General features: G+C 34.7%; 4 protein-coding genes across 7 annotated transcripts; 3 read left to right on the forward strand and 1 right to left on the reverse strand.

The window, feature by feature from the left end:
- The first annotated feature begins 1,335 nt into the window (after positions 1-1,335).
- Positions 1,336-4,816, forward strand: LOC116109781 (protein phosphatase 2C 16). 3 transcript variants are annotated; one of them, XM_031396004.1, is made up of 5 exons: positions 1,336-1,547; positions 2,212-3,163; positions 3,478-3,828; positions 3,937-4,042; positions 4,140-4,816. In XM_031396004.1, exons 2-5 carry the CDS (start codon positions 2,411-2,413, stop codon positions 4,472-4,474), a joined length of 1,545 nt encoding a protein of 514 aa, XP_031251864.1. In that variant the 5' UTR covers positions 1,336-1,547; positions 2,212-2,410; the 3' UTR covers positions 4,475-4,816. The 3 variants fall into 3 exon arrangements, with proteins under 3 accessions (XP_031251864.1, XP_031251863.1, XP_031251862.1); XM_031396003.1 differs by having other exon boundaries at positions 1,507-1,547; positions 2,207-3,163; XM_031396002.1 differs by lacking the exon at positions 1,336-1,547 and having other exon boundaries at positions 1,555-3,163.
- A 540-nt stretch (positions 4,817-5,356) lies between these two features.
- On the reverse strand, positions 5,357-8,756 carry LOC116109803 (DNA-directed RNA polymerase I subunit rpa49). The gene is made up of 4 exons (XM_031396031.1): positions 8,229-8,756; positions 7,024-7,158; positions 6,461-6,775; positions 5,357-5,919 (listed from the first exon to the last, which is right to left on the reverse strand). The coding sequence occupies exons 1-4, from the start codon at positions 8,694-8,696 to the stop codon at positions 5,518-5,520; spliced, it is 1,320 nt and encodes a 439-aa protein (XP_031251891.1). The 5' UTR covers positions 8,697-8,756; the 3' UTR covers positions 5,357-5,517.
- A 1,200-nt stretch (positions 8,757-9,956) lies between these two features.
- On the forward strand, positions 9,957-12,985 carry LOC116109805 (60S ribosomal protein L18a-like protein). 2 transcript variants are annotated; one of them, XM_031396034.1, is made up of 5 exons: positions 9,957-10,101; positions 11,107-11,172; positions 12,035-12,161; positions 12,247-12,364; positions 12,598-12,985. In XM_031396034.1, exons 2-5 carry the CDS (start codon positions 11,154-11,156, stop codon positions 12,649-12,651), a joined length of 318 nt encoding a protein of 105 aa, XP_031251894.1. In that variant the 5' UTR covers positions 9,957-10,101; positions 11,107-11,153; the 3' UTR covers positions 12,652-12,985. The 2 variants fall into 2 exon arrangements, with proteins under 2 accessions (XP_031251894.1, XP_031251893.1); XM_031396033.1 differs by having other exon boundaries at positions 9,967-10,101; positions 11,087-11,172.
- Positions 12,986-17,368: 4,383 nt separating this feature from the next.
- Positions 17,369-19,586, forward strand: LOC116109758 (serine/arginine repetitive matrix protein 1). Its single transcript, XM_031395984.1, has one exon. The coding sequence runs from the start codon at positions 17,369-17,371 to the stop codon at positions 19,073-19,075; it is 1,707 nt and encodes a 568-aa protein (XP_031251844.1). The 3' UTR covers positions 19,076-19,586.
- The last annotated feature ends 3,503 nt before the right edge of the window (positions 19,587-23,089 follow it).

Consider the following 23,089-nt stretch of genomic DNA (forward strand, 5'->3'; position numbering starts at 1 on the left):
TGTGTCATCTTGGTCATGAACATCTATTTGCGTCATACATCATCCATTTTTTACTTATCCCTTGTAATCAAAAGACAATGATACATGTATGTTGATACAATTCATATATCTTATAATTGATCGGATGCTCATCCATGTCATAAATTTTATAAGTGATCAGATGCACATACATTTGTGTCATACATCTAGTTATTAATCGAATACACATGCATCTATGACATATATATTCTAGTTTATACTAAACCTATAGTATAAATACTTATATATACTAATACATGTCATACACCGTATAATCGATCGAACACTAATATGTGTCATAAATCTTATAAATGGTTGAATGCACTTACATGACATCGTATATCTTGTAATTGGTCAATACATCATATATTACCATACATCTTCGGTTCTTTCCCATCCCTCATCGTTGAAATAAACTGTACTACTACCTTTAAGAAGACAAGGGTAGACCATCTTATATCAACACTTATGTATATTGGTTCATGTCATGTCATGTCATGTAACCCATAATCGATCAACCAATTATATGTATCGAAAATCTTATAAGTGATCAAATGATTGGTCAGATACACAGACATTTGTATCATATAAATGGTTGGATGATTGGTCTCCTCTCAACATGTAATATAATAACTAAATCTATCACACTAACATATATTTAAAATCTTATAAATGATCAACTGATTAATCAAATACATATACATTTATACGATATAAATGACCGAATAATTTGACCGAATAATAATGTTAAGTTCACAACCTTTTCTCACAACTTTCGTCGTGATAGTTCGTCATTGGTTAACTCACAAATGAGAAGATGAGATCCATACAAATGGGTATAACCCATTTTATGAATGGACCAATGACAACTATCACATGGGTAATGTATCTAACATCAAAACACATACACATACATCTATGTCCATATCTTGGATTCTTTCTCACCAGTCATGAAGACACAGACACACAGTAACATTACCTGTAAGAAGATATTCATGCAATAATTTCACCCATGTAAAGAGTTTTAACCGCTCTGATGATGATGACAGTGGTGAAGCAGAAGCACTTTTACCCCCAGACAAAAGCTACAAGTACTGGTAGAGCATGTGGGTACAAAACAAAGCCATTATTGATGTGGTGTGACTTTTTCATAGTTCAAGCCACGTGTCTGTCCTCAAAGTTTGCCTCATGAAAAATCCATGGGTAGTTGTCTTCATGTAGCCAAACCTCACCACAGTATCCTTAACCTGAGCGCTTGTCCTTTATTTTTCTTTTTTTCTTTTTTTCTCTAAAGAAAATTCAATTAAATTTCTCTGTCTCAATGAGTGATGTAAGATAATTACACGTATACGTGTCACCTCAAGCAGTGCTTGGTTAAAAAGCACTTCCACAACTATTCTCTCTCTACAAGCCTCTAACTCTAATCTGGGGAAGGAACCAATAGCTACAAAAAAATCTAGCTAGAGAGGCTTCACTAGGACCTTTTTTTTTTTTTTTTCAGAGCTTCATGGTCTCTTCAGTTTCAACAGGTAAGTGCCTTGAAACTAATTTTGGTTGACTTTTTTTTTTCCCCCTTCATTTTTTTATTTTTAGTTGTTTTTTGGGTTCAAGATCGTAATTTTAACATACCCAGATGGTCAAAATTTGATTTTTTTTTTTTTTTCTTTTGGTTTGGTAATGGATAATTGTTATTCTTGTTGGTGATCATCTGGGGTTGGTGTATTTATTGAAAGAAGGAGAGAAAAGGTGAAAAGGACTCATCTTTCAAGAGAGGTTGAGATGGGTTGCCTTAGATGCAAGACAACTTAAGTTTTTATATATGATAAAAGGTTCACCTTTTTAGGTTTTTTCTTGTGATTGTTTGTAGGTGTGGTTTTGCTTTTTCCTAGGTTCTTCTCATTGCTTCTTTAGCTTTAACTTCTTGGGTTTGCAGATAAAAAGTTTTGATTTTGATTTTCTATTTAAGGGTAGGTGATTTGGATACGATTTGAGTAGTCTAAAAAAACAAAACAAAAAAAAGTTTAAGAATTTGATTAGTTTGTGTTGTCTTTCTGAAACTCAAGCTGCTAGTTAAGTTTTGAAATTTAGATTATTGAAGGATTAGATCCATTATTTGACACTAGATCTGGTGACCCTTTTGCACCTAACTTATTTTAACTCATTTGCACCTTTAATTTGATCTTGTTAGTGTAGTTTGTGCTTAGTCTATGTAGAGCTGAGAAGAGATTGGTGAATCAATGAGGTTTGTTGTGAGGGAAGAGTTGGTGTTAGAACCTGCTGGCTTTATTTCATATTCATGGCTGGAAGGCGATGAGGAAGATGAAAATTGGTAGATCGTGTGAGATTGGGGAGATTTAGTAGTGATTGTTTTTAAGTAGAAGTGAGGGTATTGATGGAAGAGATGTCTCCAGCTGTTGCATTGACGCTTAGTTTTGGTAGTTCTATGAGTGATACCTCAGGACTTGCTACCCACATGGAAATCACACGACTGAAGCTTGTAAAAGATGCTGCAAACTTATTGTCAGATTCTAATAAGTTGGTGTCTGAAGATTCTGTTTCTGGTGCCAATGGAAGTTGTAGTGATGCTATTTGTGAAGTTACCAAAGTAATACCGTCAGAACCAGAAGGGCTTCAGGAAAGTGAGGAAGATGAAATTTTATCAGTCGTGGAAGATCCAAATGGTGTTATCAATGAGGGTTTGGTCGTTTTGGACCCAGGTTCTGAAATAAACCTGCCAAAATCAATGGAAATTGATAATGGTCGAGTACTTGCTAAGGCAATTATTTTGGGAGATTCAAGCGTTGAACAGGTTCCCACAGCTGAAGTCCTTATTACTCCCGTGAACCCAGATGCAAAAAGTTATGATTGTTTAAAGTCCTCTGCAGTGGTTATTCAGTTGCCTACCAAGAAAAATCTTGCTAGAGAGGCTAGCAGGAGTATTTTTGAGGTGGATTGTATTCCCCTTTGGGGTTCTGTGTCTATTCGTGGAAGAAGACCAGAAATGGAGGATACTGTTGCTGCAGCCCCTTGCTTTATGAAAATTCCTATGAAAATGCTTATTGGCGATCGTGATGGAGTGAGCCAAAGTTTGAACGGCCTGACCAGTCACTTTTTTGGGGTTTATGATGGCCATGGGGGCTCTCAGGTATAACTTTCCTCCCAGATGTCTGTTGACAACTCTGTTTCTTTTTCTTTCTTTTTCTTAGTGTGGTTTAGATGTATTGTTTGTACTTGCAACTCAAGTCTTTTAGCTTGTTTTTACTTAACTGTTTGAACATTAAAAAGTTAGTGAGTTATACTTTATAATTGATTGAGTGTGTGGGACTAAGATTTGTTTGGTTTGATATAACATTAAACACAACAGTACTTATTTAATTTCCAGTTGTATAGTTGTTCCCTTTGGTGAATGATTCCGGAATTTCCTCTTTTGATGGCATGATTTGGAGGGATCTCATGCAGGTTGCTAACTATTGTCATGACCGAATCCATTTGGCCTTGGCTGAGGAGATTGAAATGGTTAAGAATGATTTGGCTGATGTAAGTACTAAGGAAAGTCGGCAGGTGCAATGGGAAAAGACCTTCACTAGTTGTTTTCTTAAAGTTGATGACGAGATTGGGGGAAATACTGGTGGATGTGATGATGGAGATGCTTCTGATGTCAGTTTTGCAGCTGTCGCCCCAGAAACTGTTGGCTCTACAGCTGTAGTGGCCTTAGTCTGTTCATCCCATATCATAGTTGCAAACTGTGGTGATTCAAGAGCTGTCCTATGTCGTGGCAAAGAATCCATGGCTTTATCAGTAGATCATAAAGTAAAGCATTTTTTATTTTTTGGTCTTCCATTTTTGTTTTTGTTTTATTAAGAATCTGTGCCGTGTCTCATTGAAACCAATTCTTGTATTTGTTTGAATTTTTTGCAGCCAAACAGAGAAGATGAGTATGCAAGGATTGAAGCATCTGGAGGCAAGGTCATACAATGGAATGGACACCGTGTTTTTGGAGTTCTTGCAATGTCAAGGTCCATCGGTAGGTTTACCCAATACTAAAACATGTTGAAAATATTCTTATGTTGCAATTCTAATCAATCTTAGAATTTAACTCACTTTTGTTTCTCATCTCATAGGTGATCGATACTTGAAACCATGGATTATTCCAGAGCCGGAAGTCATATGTATACCACGAGCTAGAGAGGATGAATGCCTTATTCTAGCAAGTGATGGGTTGTGGGATGTTTTGTCAAATGAGGAAGCTTGTGAAGTTGCTCGAAGGCGGATTCTGTTCTGGCACAAGAAAAATGGGGTTCCGCCTCTTGCCGAAAGGGGCAAAGGAGTTGACCCTGCAGCACAAGCAGCAGCGGATTACCTTTCGATGCTTGCTCTTCAAAAGGGAAGCAAAGACAACGTTTCTGTGATTGTGGTGGACCTGAAAGCTCAAAGGAAGTTCAAGAGCAAATCTTGAATTAGGTTTCACCGTTCACAAGTCATCATCTAGCTGAAGTCTATATACTTATATATTAGAAAATAGTACGTCTAATGAAATACATAGTTTGGTCCATTCCTTTTTCTCATGGGCTTAATGTGTGTACAACAATAGAATCTAGTCTGTACTGTAGCAAGTGTATCATCTGAATGACATAGTACTTTGGTGACCTTGGTATGCCACCATGCCATTGCCTGCTGCTTATTATCTTTATGTAAATTTGAGCTCTTTTGCAGTTGTTAGTTGATTACTAAGAGAATTTTATGGTCTCCTGCTTAAGAGAAGATACTTGGCAATTTTATCCATTTTCACCTTCATGAATTTCAGGCTCTGGTGTTATGTATGAAGAAAATCTGTGTATCCTTTACTACAAATCAATGTCTTCATATCATGAATGAATTTTCTCTTATCTCTGTGGACCTAGCATTACTCAATTTAGCATTACTCAATTTAATAATGTTAGATTCATAATTTTTTCTCACAATTTTCGACGTGATAATTCGTTATTGGTTAGCTTGTAAATAGACATGCGAGATTCATACAAATATGCGAGACTCATTTTACAAATTGACTAATTATATTTATGAACTGTCACACTAAGGGTAAGTGAGATTGAGTTATGAATTTAACATTACTTTTTATAATTTATAACTAATGCTATTGGTGATTGCTGAATCGAAAGTTGTTTGTATCGGTGATGTGATTCTAATTGTTACTGGACATGCATGCATTGGAATGTCATATGTGATGGTATAGATCTTCCTGTCATTAGATTTCAAGTCTCACAAAACTGATTCAATGAAAGCATGGCCGTGTCTTCAAGCCTTCAATAAATAAAAATGGAAGTACATAAAGCAGAGAAAACTTCAAAACTTAAAAGGGATATTGACATTTCCCTTTTGGGGTGTAAAACTACATAAAAATTCTACTCTTTAAGAGACATCATAAAAAGAAAATCCCAAATCATCTCACTTCCCGTAAAACAAATTTATGAAACAAACGGTGCACATTTTTCTATCAATCTACCGCCTTCGCCTTGGCTTGGGGAATTGGAGAGGAACGGAAAGGGTGGCTAACAATTCATTCTTCTCGCGCTTGAGCTTGCAACCCAACTTCTCATAATGATATCTCAAACTGACTTCACTCATTCTTAGGTCCTTGGCTATATCTGCCGGGTTAGTTTGGAAGTTATCAGCATGGAGAGTAAGCACTAGGACATAACTAATAAGAAGATGGATTTTGTCTTCAGGTAACCTCTTTGATTCCGGATTAGAAAAACTTGACAAGAACTTCTGGCGTAAAATACTAGGAATTCTATGGTTCTTTGCTGATGCTGAGGCATCCATGGAATGCTGATCTTTGAACTTCACCAGATGAGTGATGTATGAGAAAATACATGCGCGTACCCGTTTCTCCGCATCCTTCTATAAATAGAGGCACAACAAAAACTGTAAGTAATTCTGATAGTACAAAGACAGAAAGATAAAATGTCAAGGTCCAATCACAATATAAAACATAATTTTCTGCCATTGCACACCAGTGACATGGATGAAAGGAATCTAAAGACATTATCACAATGCCAGCAATTAGGTGAGAAGTCTGGAAGCTATGATACTCGTGTTTCCTACATTATCCTGAAAATTTAAATGGTTTTTATGTCACATTCGGTTCGCATGACTGCATTTGGTTCTTATAATTGCAGAGTACAAGCTCTTTCTGCAGACTGCAGGAAATGCTAGTGTACAAGTAATCATTCAACTTTTTTTTCTAATTCTCAGTAAGTTCCTCAAGATTTTATCCTTGGATAATCAAGCAAGTCATCAGTGTTGTGGTTTTGTAAGAGTATCACGTAAAAATGTACGTAACTCATCATTAAACCTTAAATAGACTACTAGATAGTCATAACAAATAAAATTTCTATCAAGATGTTTGCAAACGAGAGCTAATGCTTTATTATGTCCTCACCTCCAATTCTCGCAATTTCTGTATTCTGTTGCAAACAAATGATGGATAAGCACTGCTTTCCACCTCTTGCCCGACTTGCAAAAGCTCATAAATATCATATAGGAAATCCCACTCTCCTTTTAGGATAATCTTATCTAGAGGATAAGCCAGCTCAGGTATAGTGGCAGAGGAGTCATATGGTGGGATATTAAGAACAGTATCAACAATGGCACTTTCAAGAGCCCCCTTGTTAATCTTGACCGACTTAATTTTCTTCGCAAGATCCTTCTGAGATTCAAGATCATTTTCCTTCTGCAGATCATGAAGTTTTTTGGACTGCAATAAGATAAAAATTTTAGAGTTATAAGCACACTTCCAAGTAATCTCAACCTCATTCAACCCAACAAGAGCTCTATCTTATGCAGCTACTTAAGCTTAGCTTCTCAGAAGTCAGAACTTCCATCACAGTCTTAATTCTAGGCCATAGATTCAACAAAACGCTTAACAAATACCTTAGCAGCCATATGAGTATTGGTATAGCCATAAATTGACTTCAAAAAACTCAAAGACAAGAGCAAGCATACCTTTCTTAAAAACTTCTTAGTTCCATAACGAGTATGAAGCATAGCCTTCATATCAGCTTGCTGTTCCTCGGTAACATTTGCCTCTTCCTTCTCAGCAATGTCCGACGTTCCAACTCTTGGTTCCAATCTAAATATCTACAACCATAACAGAGCCACATTAATAAGTAGAACACAGTAAATTACACAGTAACAGCTATAGAGAAAGGGAAAAAAAACTGATAATTTATATAACACACATATCGTCAATCTAAAAGCAACATCTAGATCAAAATCTTTAACTGGAACAGAAAGGTCAATGATATTGATAAAATACAAACCACACTCACCCAATGAATAAGCTACTAAAAAAAAAAATAGCAACCTATGTACATTAACCTGGCAAAAGGTGCAATTGTATTCACACATGAAGAACATTGCTTCTTTTCATTTCTCACATTTTATCATCAACCAAACACCAAACAAACAATACAAACTCTCCATTGCTTGCATATACAATAGAAGACAAAAACAAAAAAAAAAAAAAAAACTTTCATGTCAGAACACTGTAATAGAATGGCTTTAGTCAATTTATGCTTAGATGTTACTTAATACTAGCATATATGCATAAAGTAATCTTAGTAATTAGCCAATTATGAATCTGCGTTCCTCAATCCTAAATTGTTAAACAAGACTTGAAGTTTTAACCTTCGTTACTTACATTCCTCAATCCTAACTTGTTATCCCCTTTTGGACATAATTTTGGAAGCATGTGAATTTACTCTTAACACAAATTTGTAGCGAACACACAAGAAAAAAATCAATTTAGAGCTTAAAATTTCAAGTTGCAGAACTCTCCATCTGATAGACAACTCCGTATTTCACAGAAAATCTTTTAATCTTTTTCGAATGTAACTGGAGAGGAACTTCAAACACCTACTAGATATCAAATTTTCTAACCTTTACAGCAGCCAATAAAGAACTCAATATTTCACTAAAAATTATAACCTTTTCCATATAGTTTCAGAAGAACTTCCACTTCTTATTCAGCTCGATAATCAAAGTCTCAAACTTTAACCAAATTTTAAGTACTTACGGCATAAAAAAAGAGAACCAATTCAGAGCTTAAAGAATTCTACAGAAGCTAACAGAGAACTCAATTATTTTACATGAAAATTGAACCTTTTCCATGAAATTTTCAACTTATATCAAAGTTTCAATTTTTTTACCTTATTAGAAGCAACAGGCACTATCTTCAAAGTCTGGCTTTCCTTATCAAGAACCCCAAGAGCATACTGACAAAACTGTGGCGCCATAGCTTCACCAGCATAGCTAGTCCCCACAAACTCCACACTTGACTCAGCAGGACTCACCACCAACTCCAACCTCCCCGTCTTGTGTTTCCTCTCATTCATGTTTCTATACACTCTAACCCTTGTTGTCGTCTCCTCCTCTCCTTGGTCCCCGCTCTGAGGGTTGAACCCAGATGGGAAATAGCCAACTAGAGGTGGGGTTTTGTTCGGTTGGTCAGGAATGAGCTCAACTTTAGCGGTGACCCTCTCTGCCTCCTGCGCCATTGTTGTTAAGCTGGATGGTTTGTCTCTCTTTCTTTTCTTGTTCTTCTTCTTGGCTGTTGTAGCTGGTTCGTCATCGTCTTCTAGATGAGTTACAGGGTCTTGCTCTGGCTTCGGCTTCATGTTGAGAATTGAGTTTGTGAGAGAGAGAGAAAGAGGCTTCTTGCTCCAACACAAAAACCCGCTCTTCCTCTGGTTAGGGGTTTGTGAGAAAATAACAGAGAAAATAACTCCAATTCGGGTTATGGGCCGGTTCATGGGCCAAGTCTTGGGCATACTTGGGCCAATTTATGGGCCGGAATGGGTTGGGCTGGGCTGATGAGACCATTAGGTTGAGTGTGAATGTAATATGATGTATAGTGGAGAATATGCTACGGAGCAATGATTATTAGGAAAAAAGAAATGTAAACTTTCTAAATAATCTTTGTAAAGTTATTTGAATAATATAAATAACAGGTTGGACGATAAGTTATTCTTTATTACAATCTTTATCGTTAAATGGTTGAATATATTAAATGATATTTGTTTGTTCAATTTATTGATTAGTACGTTCAAATTTAAGTAAGGAGTCGAGACATACAACTAACACAAGAGAACATACTCTTTGATTAAGCGTTTGTGAGAAAATAGCAAAGAAAATAGACCCTACTTTGGGTTATGGGCCGGGCCATGGGCCGGAATGTGGGCTATTTTATGGGCTGGGCTGATAAGACCATTAGGTTGAGTGCTTTATTGTGAATAGTGGAATATAGGGATTATGGAGAATATGCTATGGACCACAATGTTTCTTAAAAAAACTTCCCACTATAATGTTTGTAAAATCATTCAAATTATTAAAATATTGGGTTGGATGATAAATTATCCTTTATTATAATCTTTATCGATAAACGATTGAATAATAGAACGGTATTGATTTTAGATGTATAATTTATTCTTTATTATAATTTTTATCGGTATTAAATTGCATATGGTTGAATATATTAAATGATATTGTTATCCACTATATAAATGAATACATGCAATTCAAATGTAGGTTGAGCGTCATTCATATATAGCTCAACAATTTATACGTACAAGATATTGTTTTATATTAAGATTAAACGTATATAAATGAAACTATCAATACATTCAAATAAAGGTCGAGAGTCGAGATATAAAATAATGTGGTTTATTGAGATTAAATTTATTAAAAGAATGCTTTCAAGCATGGTCTAAGTATCATTCATTGAGCATTATAAAGATAACTTGTCCTTTTCTTTTTCTTTTTTCTCCAAAAAGTTTTTGATGAGATTTGTTGATTTCAATATTTGGATAATATTCACAAGATTTTTATTTTTTTATTTTTTATTTTTTTAAATAGCATTCTTAACAACCATTCCAAGTATGACTATTTTTGCCATAAAATAATAAACAAACAAATGTGCTGGTAGTGGGAAGGTGACTCCTCGTTTTCCTTCAAGCCAACAGACAGAGAGAAGAGGAACGAAGAAGAGCAGCAGAAAGCTGCTCTAACTCTATTTCTCTACAGGCAAGTTCACTCCTTCTCTCTCTGTTCTTGTATTGAGGCTAAAAGAAATGAACTTTTCTTGAGTAATTTTTTATGGGATATGTTGGAGTTTGTATAATCTTGGAGATTTTATTGTGTTTTTATTGGATGGTTATGTTTATTTCTCTTGTTTGTTCATAAAATTTGACGAAAGTTGTATTCTTTGATCTGGGTGTCTTGAAAGTTTAAGGCTTTCGTAACTTTGCTTTGAGTTTTCTGGTAAATATTGTGATGATTTTGGAGGGTTTTGCTCTCTTTACATGTAAAAGAATGTGATTTTGTTCCTATTCCTGCTTGTTTTTGGATATACATGTTAATAGATGCTTATCTTGAAGTGGGTCGGTTCAATTTTTCTGATTTTTTTTTCTATTGTAGTTTCTGAAGGAGTTGAATATGATTGTCTTAGTTGAACTTAAATCCTAATCTCTAATTCACGGTTGCGTTTAGGTATAGTTTTCGTTTCCAATGGTTTTTTTTGGTTTTAGTGGTATAGAAGGGAGTGGTACTGGAGATTGATTGAATTGGTTGTGGAGCTTGTATAGGTCAATGCTTAATGGTTAAACGAAAATTTGATTTTGTATTCGATGACTGTGTTTATGATCCTATGCGTAGTTGTGCTACTTTTCTGTGGTTTTGTGGGTTTCGAAATTCTTAACATAAATAAGGTTCATTTTCATCGAAAATGATACCTATTAGGGAGTCGAAAAATGTTGCTCAATCCATGTTAATGTATGGGCACTGAATGGCTCCTATTATAAGGATGGTATGTGTACCATACGACAAGTATTCATTCACATCCATTGAGAAAACTTTGAGTGTACCATGTTACGTGCATTTTGCTATAAACTGCCCCAGATGGAGTTCAGATTGGGCTTGAGATTTTCTTTAAATTTACCCATGTAATTTCTTGTGTGTAATCTTTACAGCAACGTCATCATTGTCTCGAAATTTATAAATTTTTTAGCAGCATGTGTGTTTGATGTGCAGGCACTCATAAAGCAGAGAGCACAGCTGAGGACATTGACATACTAGCAATGGGAGAAGTGGATCAAAGTAATTGTCTTCTTTTTACTCCTTAATTCTCTATTGCAGTTTGGGATCTTGTCTTAAACGCTCTCTTTAGTTTTTAAATTATGCCCCTGATTTCCCCAAAAAAAAAAAAAAAAAAACCCCAAAAAAAAAAAAAAAAATTCACTCTTCCTCAGGCTAAAAAAAAAAAAAAAAAAATTCACTCTTCCTCAGGCTTTTGGAAATCTTATATCTAGTGTTCTTTTTAGTAGCTTGACGCTGCATGAGTCAGTAGCTGTTATGTTTATTTGTTGTGTGGCCATGTAGAATTTAGAGATGTTTGACTTGTCCATGGTCTCAGGCTCCTTATCAGCTGTTGCTGAGTGGATAAGTATAACTAGGAAGTTGTGGTGGATTTCGTGGATTGGTTTATTGAGTGAAATAACCTCTTGAAGGTCTTTTAGCCCAGTGATGATACTACATCTTATACTTATTTTGCCCCAAATTTGTTTTAGATGCTACAATTCGAAAGATTTTGGTATCTGATCTCTGAATTTTGCATCCTGCTTTTAAGGTTTATGGGTCAAAGGCTGATTATTGTCTTGAGAATGATTCAATATTGATCTTTGTTGTGACTGGTAGATGATAATGGGAATGCCTATTGCTTATATTTGTTATCAATAATACTATATTTACAAAGAAATTTTACAAAGATTTATATACAAAGTGAGTTGGCAAAAAATAAATGGAAGAGAGAAATAAAAAGTCAAACTCATTAAATTCACTATTCCATTCATTTTTTGTCACATCACTTTGTATGGAGATTTTTGTAAAATTTCTTTGTAAGTGTAGCATTACTCATTTGTTATATTGGGAACTTTGAAAAATTGTCTTGAACTATATCCAGAGGCCTCAACCGATTTAGTGGACCAGAAAAAAGGTGAGTATCTTCTTATCAGAGATGCAGAAGACGGCCAGTTGGACATTTATGACAAACCCCTTCCTTGCTTTGGTTGTGGAATTGGATGGTTTTCGTAAGTTTACTTACCCCTTCCCCTCTTCCTCCTCCACTTTTTTATCTCTCTGACTTTTTCTTATACGTTTTTGTTCTTCTTGCAGTCTTCTTCTTGGATTTGTATTTCCTTTTATGTGGTACTATGCGACAATCCTTTACTTTGGGAACTATTATCATAAGGACCCAAGGGAGCGATCAGGACTTGCCGCTTCTGCAATAGCTGTAAGTCTTACACTAACTGGCCACTATGATCTATAATTTCTTCGGTCATATTCGGTTTTAACATATCATAATGATGTACTTTCAAAAGCAGAATGTAGATATAATCCTTAACTTCCTTTTAAAATAAGAGTGTGACTCGATGATCTTCAATTCATGTCTTTAATCTATAGCACATATTCTTTGCAATTACACAGCTCCATATCTTCCAATCCTAATTGTCCTGATTGTTGCAGGCTTTGATATGTACAATAGTTGTGGTGATCATTATAGGAATAGTTATATTATAAACCTCCCGGCAACACCCCTCTCTCTCTCTCTCTCTCTCGTCTCACACCTCGCTGCTTCCTTGGCAACAAAGCTGGAAACTGGTAAAACTTTACTCCCTATAAAACCATAATGGATTCAAGAAAGAGCTCTACTTTTAGTAGGTTTCAGCTGTGTGAAAATCTGAAGAAGTTGTGTTTGGTTCCTCTTTTTAGTCTTGTACATATACATGTTGTGTATTATAAAAAGTTTCGATGTTGCAACTGTGGGATACCTCTTGGTAGGAAGATTGTATGGTAGACAATGCATATGAAAAATATAAGTCTATCACCATGACTTTCTTGGCTCATATACTCATTCTATGACTTGTTTGAAACTGCTATGTTACTGGCATACAAATCGTCGTAATTTCATAACATAGAACGTGTTACTTGTAAAAGCTTGTTAAATAAGTTTCAGACGATGACGATATTGCTTTGAAATATTCTGTATTCTATAAAATTCGCTCGTAATGAAGTTGTACTTGTACCAATGTTTTAAAACCCGACCGTTATGAGACCCAGTAAGGTGATTGGGTGGGTCAATCGATTCAACTGGTTGGATCGGTATTATAAGCAATGATTTTATTTTTAAAAATTACAAAGTAATCCCTTAAATATTAGTATATTACAAAATATCCTTAAAAAAATTACATTAGTCCCTAAAATTTTTATTTATTTCAAAAATACCCTAAAAAAACCGGTTGGATCGGTATTATAAGCAATGATTTTATTTTTAAAAATTACAAAGTAATCCCTTAAATATTAGTATATTACAAAAATCCCCTCTAGAACCTGAATTGGACTGAAGACTGTTGAGTCTCGGTCGGACCGGTCCAACTGTCGGTTCGATCCAGGTTTTAAAACAAAGACTTGTACCCTAACCAAATTTATCAGCAATATTGAGCTGCAAACCTCTCCAATTCTACGCTTCAACCCTTACCACCACCACAACTACCACTTAACAATCCACACAAATGTAGTAAAAATAAACAGTCACACAGATTGCAATTTTTATGATAGGTTAATGTGATAGTTTCAAGTTAATGACATGATTCTCTCATTTGATCGAGAATCTTTCTGAGTTGAGTAAAGGGTGTTTGTCTAAGCTTATAAGCTGGTCAAACTAACTTATAAGCTTTAAAATTAAACTGATACGTTTGTTTATACTTTTTTGGATTTATAGTTGAGCTTATACGCTCAAAAAAATAAGTTGGAGGTTAGGTACTTTTTTTTTTTTTTTTTTTTTCCTGTTTATAAGCTGTTTGATCAAGTATATATCACATTATCCCTATTTAATTTTAAAATTTCATCGTATATTTTTTATTTAATAAATAATATATACTTTTTTAGTTATTTTAATATAAATTAACTTAAAAATCATATTTTACCAAACGCTTCAACTACTTTATAGTTACTTATAAATACTTTAACCAAATACGTATTACTTAAATTTCAAATGATTATAGCTTATAAGCATTGACTATTTATAAATTAATTTTCGTACGTAATTACTTAAAAATTTAAACGTTATAACTTATAAGCATTGAGTATTTATAAATTAATTTTCGTAAGCTAAGTCAAACAAGATCTAAATTGAGATGCTCGAAATTTATGGATATGTTTCTTGGGAAATTGAATTCTTATGTGGGGAACAGAACATGGAATCCTTGTCTGGTATAACATATTTCTATGTGACAAGAAAGCTCTGAACTGAAGCTACTCCAAGGTTTCAATGGCTTCTGAATTTTGGGCCAACTACTAATGAAAAGAATATATTACTTAAAAAATATATTATTTTTTAATACATCGATATAATTAAAATTATAACTTTCTATAACATTAATTTTCTATTAGAACACGAGATAAAACCCATAAATGAATATAAATTCAAAAAGATTTTTTTTTTTTTAATCAAACTTTTTGAGTCAATTCTTGACTAATCTTCGAGGGAGATGGAACAATACACCATCACGACCCTCCCACTTAAATGGACTTTTTGCATTTACCAATCATGTAAAAGATGAAGAGATTTGAAGCTAAATTCTAAAATGTCATCATAAAATCGTTTTAATAACATAAAATACAACCTCACAATTGTTAGAGTTGTCGACTACTTCAGCTGGGTAATAGAGACGCACTCGAGGGTCCCGCTATAAGATTTCTTTTAAGTTACTAATTCCTTATTGGGTTAGACTTAGAAATAGAAATCTTTGTAAAACTAGGTTTAGTCTCTTAAACCTAGTATATAATCATACTTTTCTCTTGTTATGTATGTGATAGCAGATCATAGGGTAATTCATTCATTGTAGACGAGAGAGTTGAGGCATATTGTAATAATATTGACTCAGCTGGACGTAACCCACTTTGGATGAACCAGGGTAAATCGCGTGTGTTATTTTCTTTGTTTACTGTTTGATTTGTTTTACTATTATATTTTGTTCCTGTTGTTGTCTCTATTTCGTTCAACAATTACAACATATTGTCATGTTTATAATAGTTTTAACGTCATTCAACGATTCTCCAAAACTAACACGTAAAAGATATTCGAAAACAAGTTGTGAACACAAATATCTAGATGACTTATCCGAAAATCTAATATCCAAATTGTAGTTAAAACTTGGCATGAATTTCAAGTAATACAAAACTAACTCAATTACTTCATTTTAAAAGCCAAAAGTGTGTCCAATTTCAAAGTCTCTTTGAGGCTTGAATTTCTTGTACCAAAAGCAAAAGCCAAAAAAAAAAGTCCTTTTCTCTTGATAAAGACAAGTCAACAATTAACCACTGTTTCGGTGTCGTTTTTATGACAAACTTGACCCAATACGACACTTCAAATATTCATACACTTGTGGGTTTAGTAAGATCTAGTTGTCATACGCGCATTGGATGACTTTGACCAATTTTTTTTTAATTAATAAATCTTATTTTAAAATTAAAACGTGTTAAAATTTTAATTTTCATTTATTGGAGAAAGATTAATTAACATTAATATTATTTGATATAAAATATCAAGATTTCATCTGGGTATTTTATATAAAATAAGAAAAAATTGACCCATAATATAAATATTAAAATAACTCAACATATGTAGTTGCTTCCAACTATAGAGTAAAATAATTCTAGCGGCTTGTTTTGTTAATAAAATATAGAAATACCAATTCAAATCGACATAATGATCTACTTTGATTGGATAAATATTATAGTATTATTGATAAAATAGTGTAAATGTTTTATCTGAAGTAAAAAGATGAATTCCAAGTTCAAGTTAGAGAAATGAGAACTTCACTATCCTAAGGTGGATGTAAATTCGAGCTTCATTAAATGAGAAAGGTAGAACAATATATGATGATCGTAATTCCCTAAAATCCACTCAATGGAGCGAATATGAGATATTACGTTCCGTTTTCGAGATTCTAAAATAGATAAATTTCTTAGTCTGTATACAAGACAAAAAATAAAAAACAAGGAAAATAACTCATTGTTTGTTTTTTCTTTTTGGTGATCGGAGGTGTCCGGGCTAACTTGCTCGGATCTCAACTAATCCTAAGTTAACGACCAGGTAATCTTCTAGTGATCATTCCTATTAGCAACTAAGGAGAATCAAACTCATAACTTTTTGAGTAATACACTCAAGAGTCTCTATTCAGCCACCCAGAGGTTAGATATCTCATTGTTTGTTGTTTTCTTCATTTTATCTCCTTCATGTCAATAACTACACAAAAACGATAAGAATGCAATCTTTCTTGCATTTTTGGATACTTCTTTCAGAATAATGATGTATTGTACTATTAACAAAGAATAATACTACATCAACAACCCCTTCTCACAAACTTTCTTTCACAATCCTGACGTGACAGTTCGTAATTGGTCAGTTCACAACAAGGTCCCACATGGGTTCCTCATGAGTCCCACTAATTAATTGCAAGCTAACTAATTGCGAGCTGTCATGTTAGAGTTGTGAGAGAAAATTTGTGAGAAATGGTTGTTGGTGTAGTATTACTCATTAACAAAAGGAGTCAAACTTCTTATCTTCATTTCCGAAAACAGAAACACAAAAACAATACTAAACACCATCCAAACTATCTTATAATTCGAGGAATTCACACGAAATAATGTTATTAATATAAGAATACAAGTATGTACTGATGAACTATAGCAATCCAAATTCTCCTTTGCATCTATTAATCAAATCAGCCAATATTGGTATTATTATTATGTCCACTCCTGCCCATAGACTAGCACATGCCTATTGTTCTTTATTAAGGGATCCTATACATATAGATAGACGACACATTTTTGAGGTGTAATACTTTAGGTTAAAAGAAAAATAAAAAGCTAGATTAAAGGTGTGGCTAATTGACTAATGTTTCATGCAAATTCATTGTCTTTTTTGTTAAGCTAGCTGTCATTCTTATGGTGACAGCCAACATGTGATTCATATCCTCAAACTTTAATTTCAATTTTTAATTTTTAAAGTAAATCATGACCCCACATCACAATTTCATCATTCATCACCATCACTCACCATGTTCATCATTTTCCCATCATATTATATCATATTATATATATATATATTAAGCAAAGTAGTACCAAAGGTAGGAATCCCACAAGCAAAAGCAAGACCAAAGCGCAAAAATATAAAAGTTGTTTTTCAAAAAGCACTTTCTCTCAAAAGCAAAAACACAAAACACTCCCAAGAATGGAAGAAGAAGAAGACATAACACCCTTTTGGCTCAATTCCAACACCTCCAGCCGACTCCGCCGCCGATCCTCCTCCCTCCTTCTCAACTCCGGCGTCCTCCTCATCATCCTGCTGGTCATTGCAGCTGCTCTCCTCTTCATTGTCATCCCCTCCTTCCTCTCCTTTACCTCCCAAATCTTCAGACCTCATTCGGTGAAGAAAAGCTGGGATACTCTCAATCTCGTCCTGGTGCTTTTCGCCATCGTTTGTGGCTTCCTCAGCCGAAACACCATGACTAATGAAACTCCCAGAAGCGCTTCTTCCCCAAGTGCTTCTCCTTCTTATGTTGAAAAACCAAGCTTTGAAAGCACCACCCCACGTAGAGGATGGTTCAGTAATAGTAATAACAATGGCAGTTTGAATAGGCTGAGGAGCTTTAGTTCTTACCCGGATCTCAGAGCTGAAGAGGCTTCATGGATGAGAAGTGAAAGTGATTATCCATGGCGGTTTTATGATGATACCCATTTGTATAATTATCGTTCTTCGAGTTTGGAGGATCAGCCTTTTTATCAGTTTAAGCCTCGACAAAAGTTTCAGGATGAAGAGGAAGAAAAAGAAGAGCAAGTTGTTGAAGAAGTTGTGAAGAGAGTTGATGATGATGATACTACTACTGCTCCTTTTGTTGTTGAAACACAAAAGGAAGTTGTGTATACGCAGCCGCCTCCGGTGGAGTCGCCGCCGCTTCCACCGCCGTCTCCTTCTGCTCCGCCATTGCCTATGGTGGTGGGGAGGAAAGTGGTGAGGAGAAGAGCAACAACTTATCAAGATGTTGCAAGGAGTGGTAAAGGGAAAAGAAAGGTTGATGAGGATTTGGGTAGGATCAAAAGTAGTACTTCTTCACCGCCACCACCTCCACGGCTGCCGCCGCCTCCGCCGCCGCAGGTGGAGGAGATTGAGAGCAGGAATGAGAAAAAGAGAGGTACAACAAGTGCAACTAAAGAGTTCTTGACTTCGTTGACAAGAAACAAGAAGAAGAAGAAACAAAGGCAAAAGAGTGTTGAGAATCTTGATTTTTTCTTCAACTATGAATCATCCTACCCTTTACCACCACCACCGTCACAGCCACCTCCACCTCCTCCGCCGCCGCCTCCGCCGCCACATTTCTTCCAAAATCTTTTCTCTCCAAAGAAAAGAAAAACCAAGAAAATCCACTCAGTCCCACCTCCCCCACCACCTCCCCCCCCACAAAAAACTCAACTTTACTCTTCTTCAGCTTCAAAACCAAAACTTTTGTCCCAAAACGTGTCCACAAATGCACCTTTAACAACCCACCAGCCTCCATTGCCAGTCAAGATAAGGAGTCAAAACAATGTGGAGGAGACTGTGAGCAGTGGCACTGAATCACCGTTGATGAGCTCAATTCCTCCACCACCACCACTTCCGCCCTTCAACATGCCAGTGTGGAAGTTTGAGGAGGTGGAAGGGGACTTTGTGAGACTAAAGAGCATCAATGACAGTGATTTTGATGAGGCTAATGCTGAGGAATCCTCTAGTCCACCAGAGGCTGCAGATTTTGCCACCTCATCACCATTGTTTTGCCCAAGTCCTGATGTTGATACTAAAGCTGATAACTTCATTGCCAGATTCAGAGCTGGTTTGCATCTTGAGAAGATGAATTCTATCAAGGAGAGAGGCAAGTCAAATCTTGGCCCAAGTCAGAGTTGAATTTTGTAATTCATTTATTTATTTTTCAAAGTCTAATGGTAAATAGAAACATTACAGGGAAGTTCTATCTAAGTATATGCTTTTCATTATTTATTTCACAGAGTAAGATGAGAGATTTGATGGATATTATATTGTATGTATTTCCAAATAAGATGAGAGATTTTATACATACGCCATGTGACAGAAGATTATTAAAATGAATGTGGGAGGAATGTTGCTTCACAGATAATGAGTTAGTGACTGCCCACATTGTTGATCTTGGCTGCAAAGTTAGTGCCAATTCTATCATTTTCAGTAACATAAATTAGCTGTCTTACAAAGGGCAGACCATTGACAGATGATAGATATTTCATTGCAAGAATCTTTGTTGGGTTTGATTTGTTGGCCTACCCAACTATTTTGTCTTTAACACAAAGACTCCAGGTTGTCTCCTGTTCATAGTCTTCTAGCATTATGACTTTTATTACAATACCGAATCACATAACGTTTACTCCAACCGTAATATTGTTGATGTTTGATTTTGGTACCAATGACTAAGCACCTGGAAAATACTAAGAGAATCTTAGAAATTACACGTAATAGATTCATGAGATTTGAATATGGTGTTGAGATTATATATGTTTGAAGAAAATATAAATAAAAGATTGGTAAGAGAGGTTTTTAAAGTAGTTCGGATACTTAAAGCGAATCATACATCTACTGTTATTTTTCTATTTTCTGATTATTTCTATGATATTGCCCGTAAGACATACAAATATGGAGGAAAACTTTGTTTATAGAGAAAGATAATAAAACTCAAATTTATGTCTAGCTCTCATATGTCCAACCTCCCATTTTTCATAAAGAGTGGTGCCTATTTATATACCTTTAAGGTCAATGTAATAAGTGTTTTGTAAGTTTTCTTGACACATGGAGAGCTCTCATCCGTCCATCTCTTAAAATGAGATAGGGTTGATATAAATATCTTTGAGGCAATATGAGTTTGACAGCTAGTACACTTTGTCTTTTAAGCACTTGTCAAGCTGACATCAGCCTGATTTTTTAGACATAACAAATATAAACTAGTTTTTCTAGTGAACTAATTGCTTGATCAAGTGAGGAAGAGATTGTAATTGTAATTGTTCTTGCTTGATGCTTTCGATCCATCTCGCCTTGATTCGGATTTGTTTGATGCTTTGCTTCAAGATCTTGTCAACTCCTCCAGGATTCACATGACTTGAAAGAATGTTTCAATCTCATCAGCCTTTTGATTGCAGCAGAACTGCATAATGAATCAAACTTTATGGTTCAAAACAAGGGAATAATGTCATTAAAGCAATGTCTTGTTGTTTTAGGATGCAATTTTAGAGTAATCTAAGGATGTTTAGAGCCAATAATGATCAGTTTAATAATAAAAAAATGGCATAAAGAAAGAATCCCACTTGTCTAAGTAAGTGGCATGAAAGAGGAAGATGCCCTCCAGAAGTAAAAGTTTTTTTAATTAATTAATTAATTAATTAATATCATTATCCTAATTGCCTTTCAAGTAATCAGAAGGCTGTTTCCAGTTGGAGTAAGCAACCTGCAACCAAGTTGATTTGGTTAACTACAGCTATACAGTAACTTGTGGATTATTTTGTTAAGGACAACTATTTCTTAATGAGAATCACTCAACTATTTCCGTTCTTTAACGGGAGTTTTTTTTTTTTTTTTTTTTTTAAATAAAAATTCCCCTAAGGTTTGAAAAGATATATGTACAAATTTCTTTAATTTAGAAAAAAACACAAAAATAAAAAAATAAAAAAATAAAAAATAAATAATCTTGATTCCATGTTTTTTAATGACATTGAGAACTCTTTATTTAAAAATGATAGCAGAATATATATTTAATAACGTGTTTATGAAAAGATGTCATTGAGTAATACTATACTTATAATCAAATCTCACAAACTTTTTTTACAACCCTAATGTGTCAGTTGAGTTGGCACTATCACATCAGCTCTCATTGATGAGTGGCGAAATATATATATATATTTATTTATATTCAAGAATCACGGGTATGTGTGTGAGTTTCAAGTTTTTAGGTGGAAAAATGGTGACTTTATACTCGTACAATGGTTGAAGGCTTTGGAAGTGCTAAAGAGAGAAATCGGATCGTCAAGCAAAAGAAATAATGTGAAATTTCTGGATGGTGCCGCGACATGGTTTTTTTGCGCCGTGGCATGATAAAACTTTAGGGTTGTAGAAGAATTCTGCGTCGCGGCTCCAAAAAATCACATCGTGGCATAGATTGCGAGAAAAATAAAAACCTCACATTTTCCAACTCCGAATTGAACTTGTGGATTATTTAGTGTTAAGGACATGGAGTTAGTTGGTCAAGAGTATTTTGAAACTTTGGCAATGCAATCTTTCTTCAAAGATTTTAAAAAATATGATACACATTATTGCAAGATGCATGATATAGTGCATGATTTTGCTCAATTTCTTACCCGAAATGAATGTTATACAATAAAGGTTGATGGTACAGGAGAAATCGAATTAGAATCTTCTTATGATAAAGTTAGACATTAAAAGATAAACATTGTAGGAGGGGCCTCATTTCCTAGCTCTAGGTACACTAGAAGTACTTTTTTTCGTAACCTTGTGATTGATTGTAATTATGGTGACCTTAGATAGTTTTGTCCAAATTAGTTGATCAATTTACATGTCTAAGGTCATTATCTTTGACTCACTGCTCAATTAAAGAAATTCTTGTAGATATTAAAAAAATTAATACATTTGAGGTACCTTAGTTTGTCCTTCAATGGAAAAATAAAAGAATTTTCTAAGACATTGTGTAGATTATATAATCTATAAACCTTGGAATTCACTTGGTGTGAAAATATCAAGGAACTACCACAAGAGATTGGAAACTTAATCAACTTGAGACATTTGTTAAATCGGCCAACTGATAGTATAAGTTACATGCCAAAAAGTTTGGAGAGATTAATTGGTCTGTTAACATCACAAAGATTTGTTACAAGTGAAGGCCATTATGGTAGCGAAGCATGTTTCGTTGAATGTCTAAAAAACTTCAAACACCTTCGAGAAATTTTTATAGAAGGATTGGGAAATTTGAGAGATGTGGATGAGGTTAAGAGAATAGAATTAAACAATAAGGAAAACTTGCATGATTTGGTTGTAGACTTTAAGGGGAGGATGAATGTGGAGCAAAATCAACAACTTCTTGAGGAATTGCGACCACATCCAAATTTAGAGATATTATATAATGCTAGAAAATTACACTGGCAACACTATTTTCCCTGGTTGGATGATGTCATTAACCAATTTGACAAAATTATGTCTTTGGGAATGTATGAACTGTAAGCATCTGTCTCCTTTGAGTAAGTTATTATCCCTTGAAATTCTTGAAATAATGGGAGTTTTTGGGAATAGAGAGTGATGCCACACCATCATCTACATCAATTATTGCATTTCCGAAACTGAAATTTCTTTACTTCTGGGGGATGAACGAATTGGAAGAGTAGAATTACGAGATTACAAAGATAGGAGATGAAGATATTGCAGTCATGCCCATTGCGCAAATTGCTTTTATCCATCACAGAAAGGAGGCACAGAAGGTAGTACATATCGAGTTTGTCAGTTGCTGACAAGCAGTTATTCTCTATTGCTTTCATCATTCGAGCGGTAAGTTCATCATCATATTTCATTTAATTCTGTAGAAGCCACTCTGCTGAACTTTAACTTTGATCCATAAATTTTCATCACATTTTTCTTGATTCTTTTCCTTCAATGAGCTCAACTTGCCATATGAAGAAGGTAACATTTCTGATATATCCATTCTTTCAAACTTTGATTCCAAAAGGAATTTCTTGCACTTGTTGTATGAACCGATGGACAAAAGTTATTCTTTCAAACTAGCCAAGGTGTTTGTTCTCCTGTGGTTTCAGGTTCGAATCATAAGAACTGTTGTTAATATTGTTGGCTATGGATCGTAGGACTTGTCCTGTTTTGAAAGCTTTGTTCAGGGTTGGG

This window comes from Pistacia vera, unplaced genomic scaffold (genome assembly GCF_008641045.1).
Source record: "Pistacia vera cultivar Batoury unplaced genomic scaffold, PisVer_v2 Contig59, whole genome shotgun sequence".
NCBI lineage: Eukaryota > Viridiplantae > Streptophyta > Magnoliopsida > Sapindales > Anacardiaceae > Pistacia > Pistacia vera.

What these genes read in the sequence shown, in the direction of transcription:
- LOC116109781 (XM_031396004.1), top strand. Translation starts at nt 2,411, where the DNA reads ATGGAAGAGATGTCTCCAGCTGTTGCATTGACGCTTAGTTTTGGTAGT. An exon ending in CTTTATCAGTAGATCATAAA is followed by an intron (nt 3,829 to 3,936) that starts GTAAAGCATTTT and finishes AATTTTTTGCAG; the next exon opens with CCAAACAGAGAAGATGAGTA. An exon ending in TGCAATGTCAAGGTCCATCG is followed by an intron (nt 4,043 to 4,139) that starts GTAGGTTTACCC and finishes CTCATCTCATAG; the next exon opens with GTGATCGATACTTGAAACCA.
- LOC116109803 (XM_031396031.1), bottom strand. Translation starts at nt 8,696, where the DNA reads ATGAAGCCGAAGCCAGAGCAAGACCCTGTAACTCATCTAGAAGACGAT. An exon ending in TGCCTGTTGCTTCTAATAAG is followed by an intron (nt 7,159 to 8,228) that starts GTAAAAAAATTG and finishes TTATGGTTGTAG; the next exon opens with ATATTTAGATTGGAACCAAG. An exon ending in CTAAGAAGTTTTTAAGAAAG is followed by an intron (nt 6,776 to 7,023) that starts GTATGCTTGCTC and finishes ATCTTATTGCAG; the next exon opens with TCCAAAAAACTTCATGATCT.
- LOC116109805 (XM_031396034.1), top strand. An exon ending in TGTGGAATTGGATGGTTTTC is followed by an intron (nt 12,162 to 12,246) that starts GTAAGTTTACTT and finishes TTCTTCTTGCAG; the next exon opens with TCTTCTTCTTGGATTTGTAT. An exon ending in TTGCCGCTTCTGCAATAGCT is followed by an intron (nt 12,365 to 12,597) that starts GTAAGTCTTACA and finishes TGATTGTTGCAG; the next exon opens with GCTTTGATATGTACAATAGT.
- LOC116109758 (XM_031395984.1), top strand. Translation starts at nt 17,369, where the DNA reads ATGGAAGAAGAAGAAGACATAACACCCTTTTGGCTCAATTCCAACACC.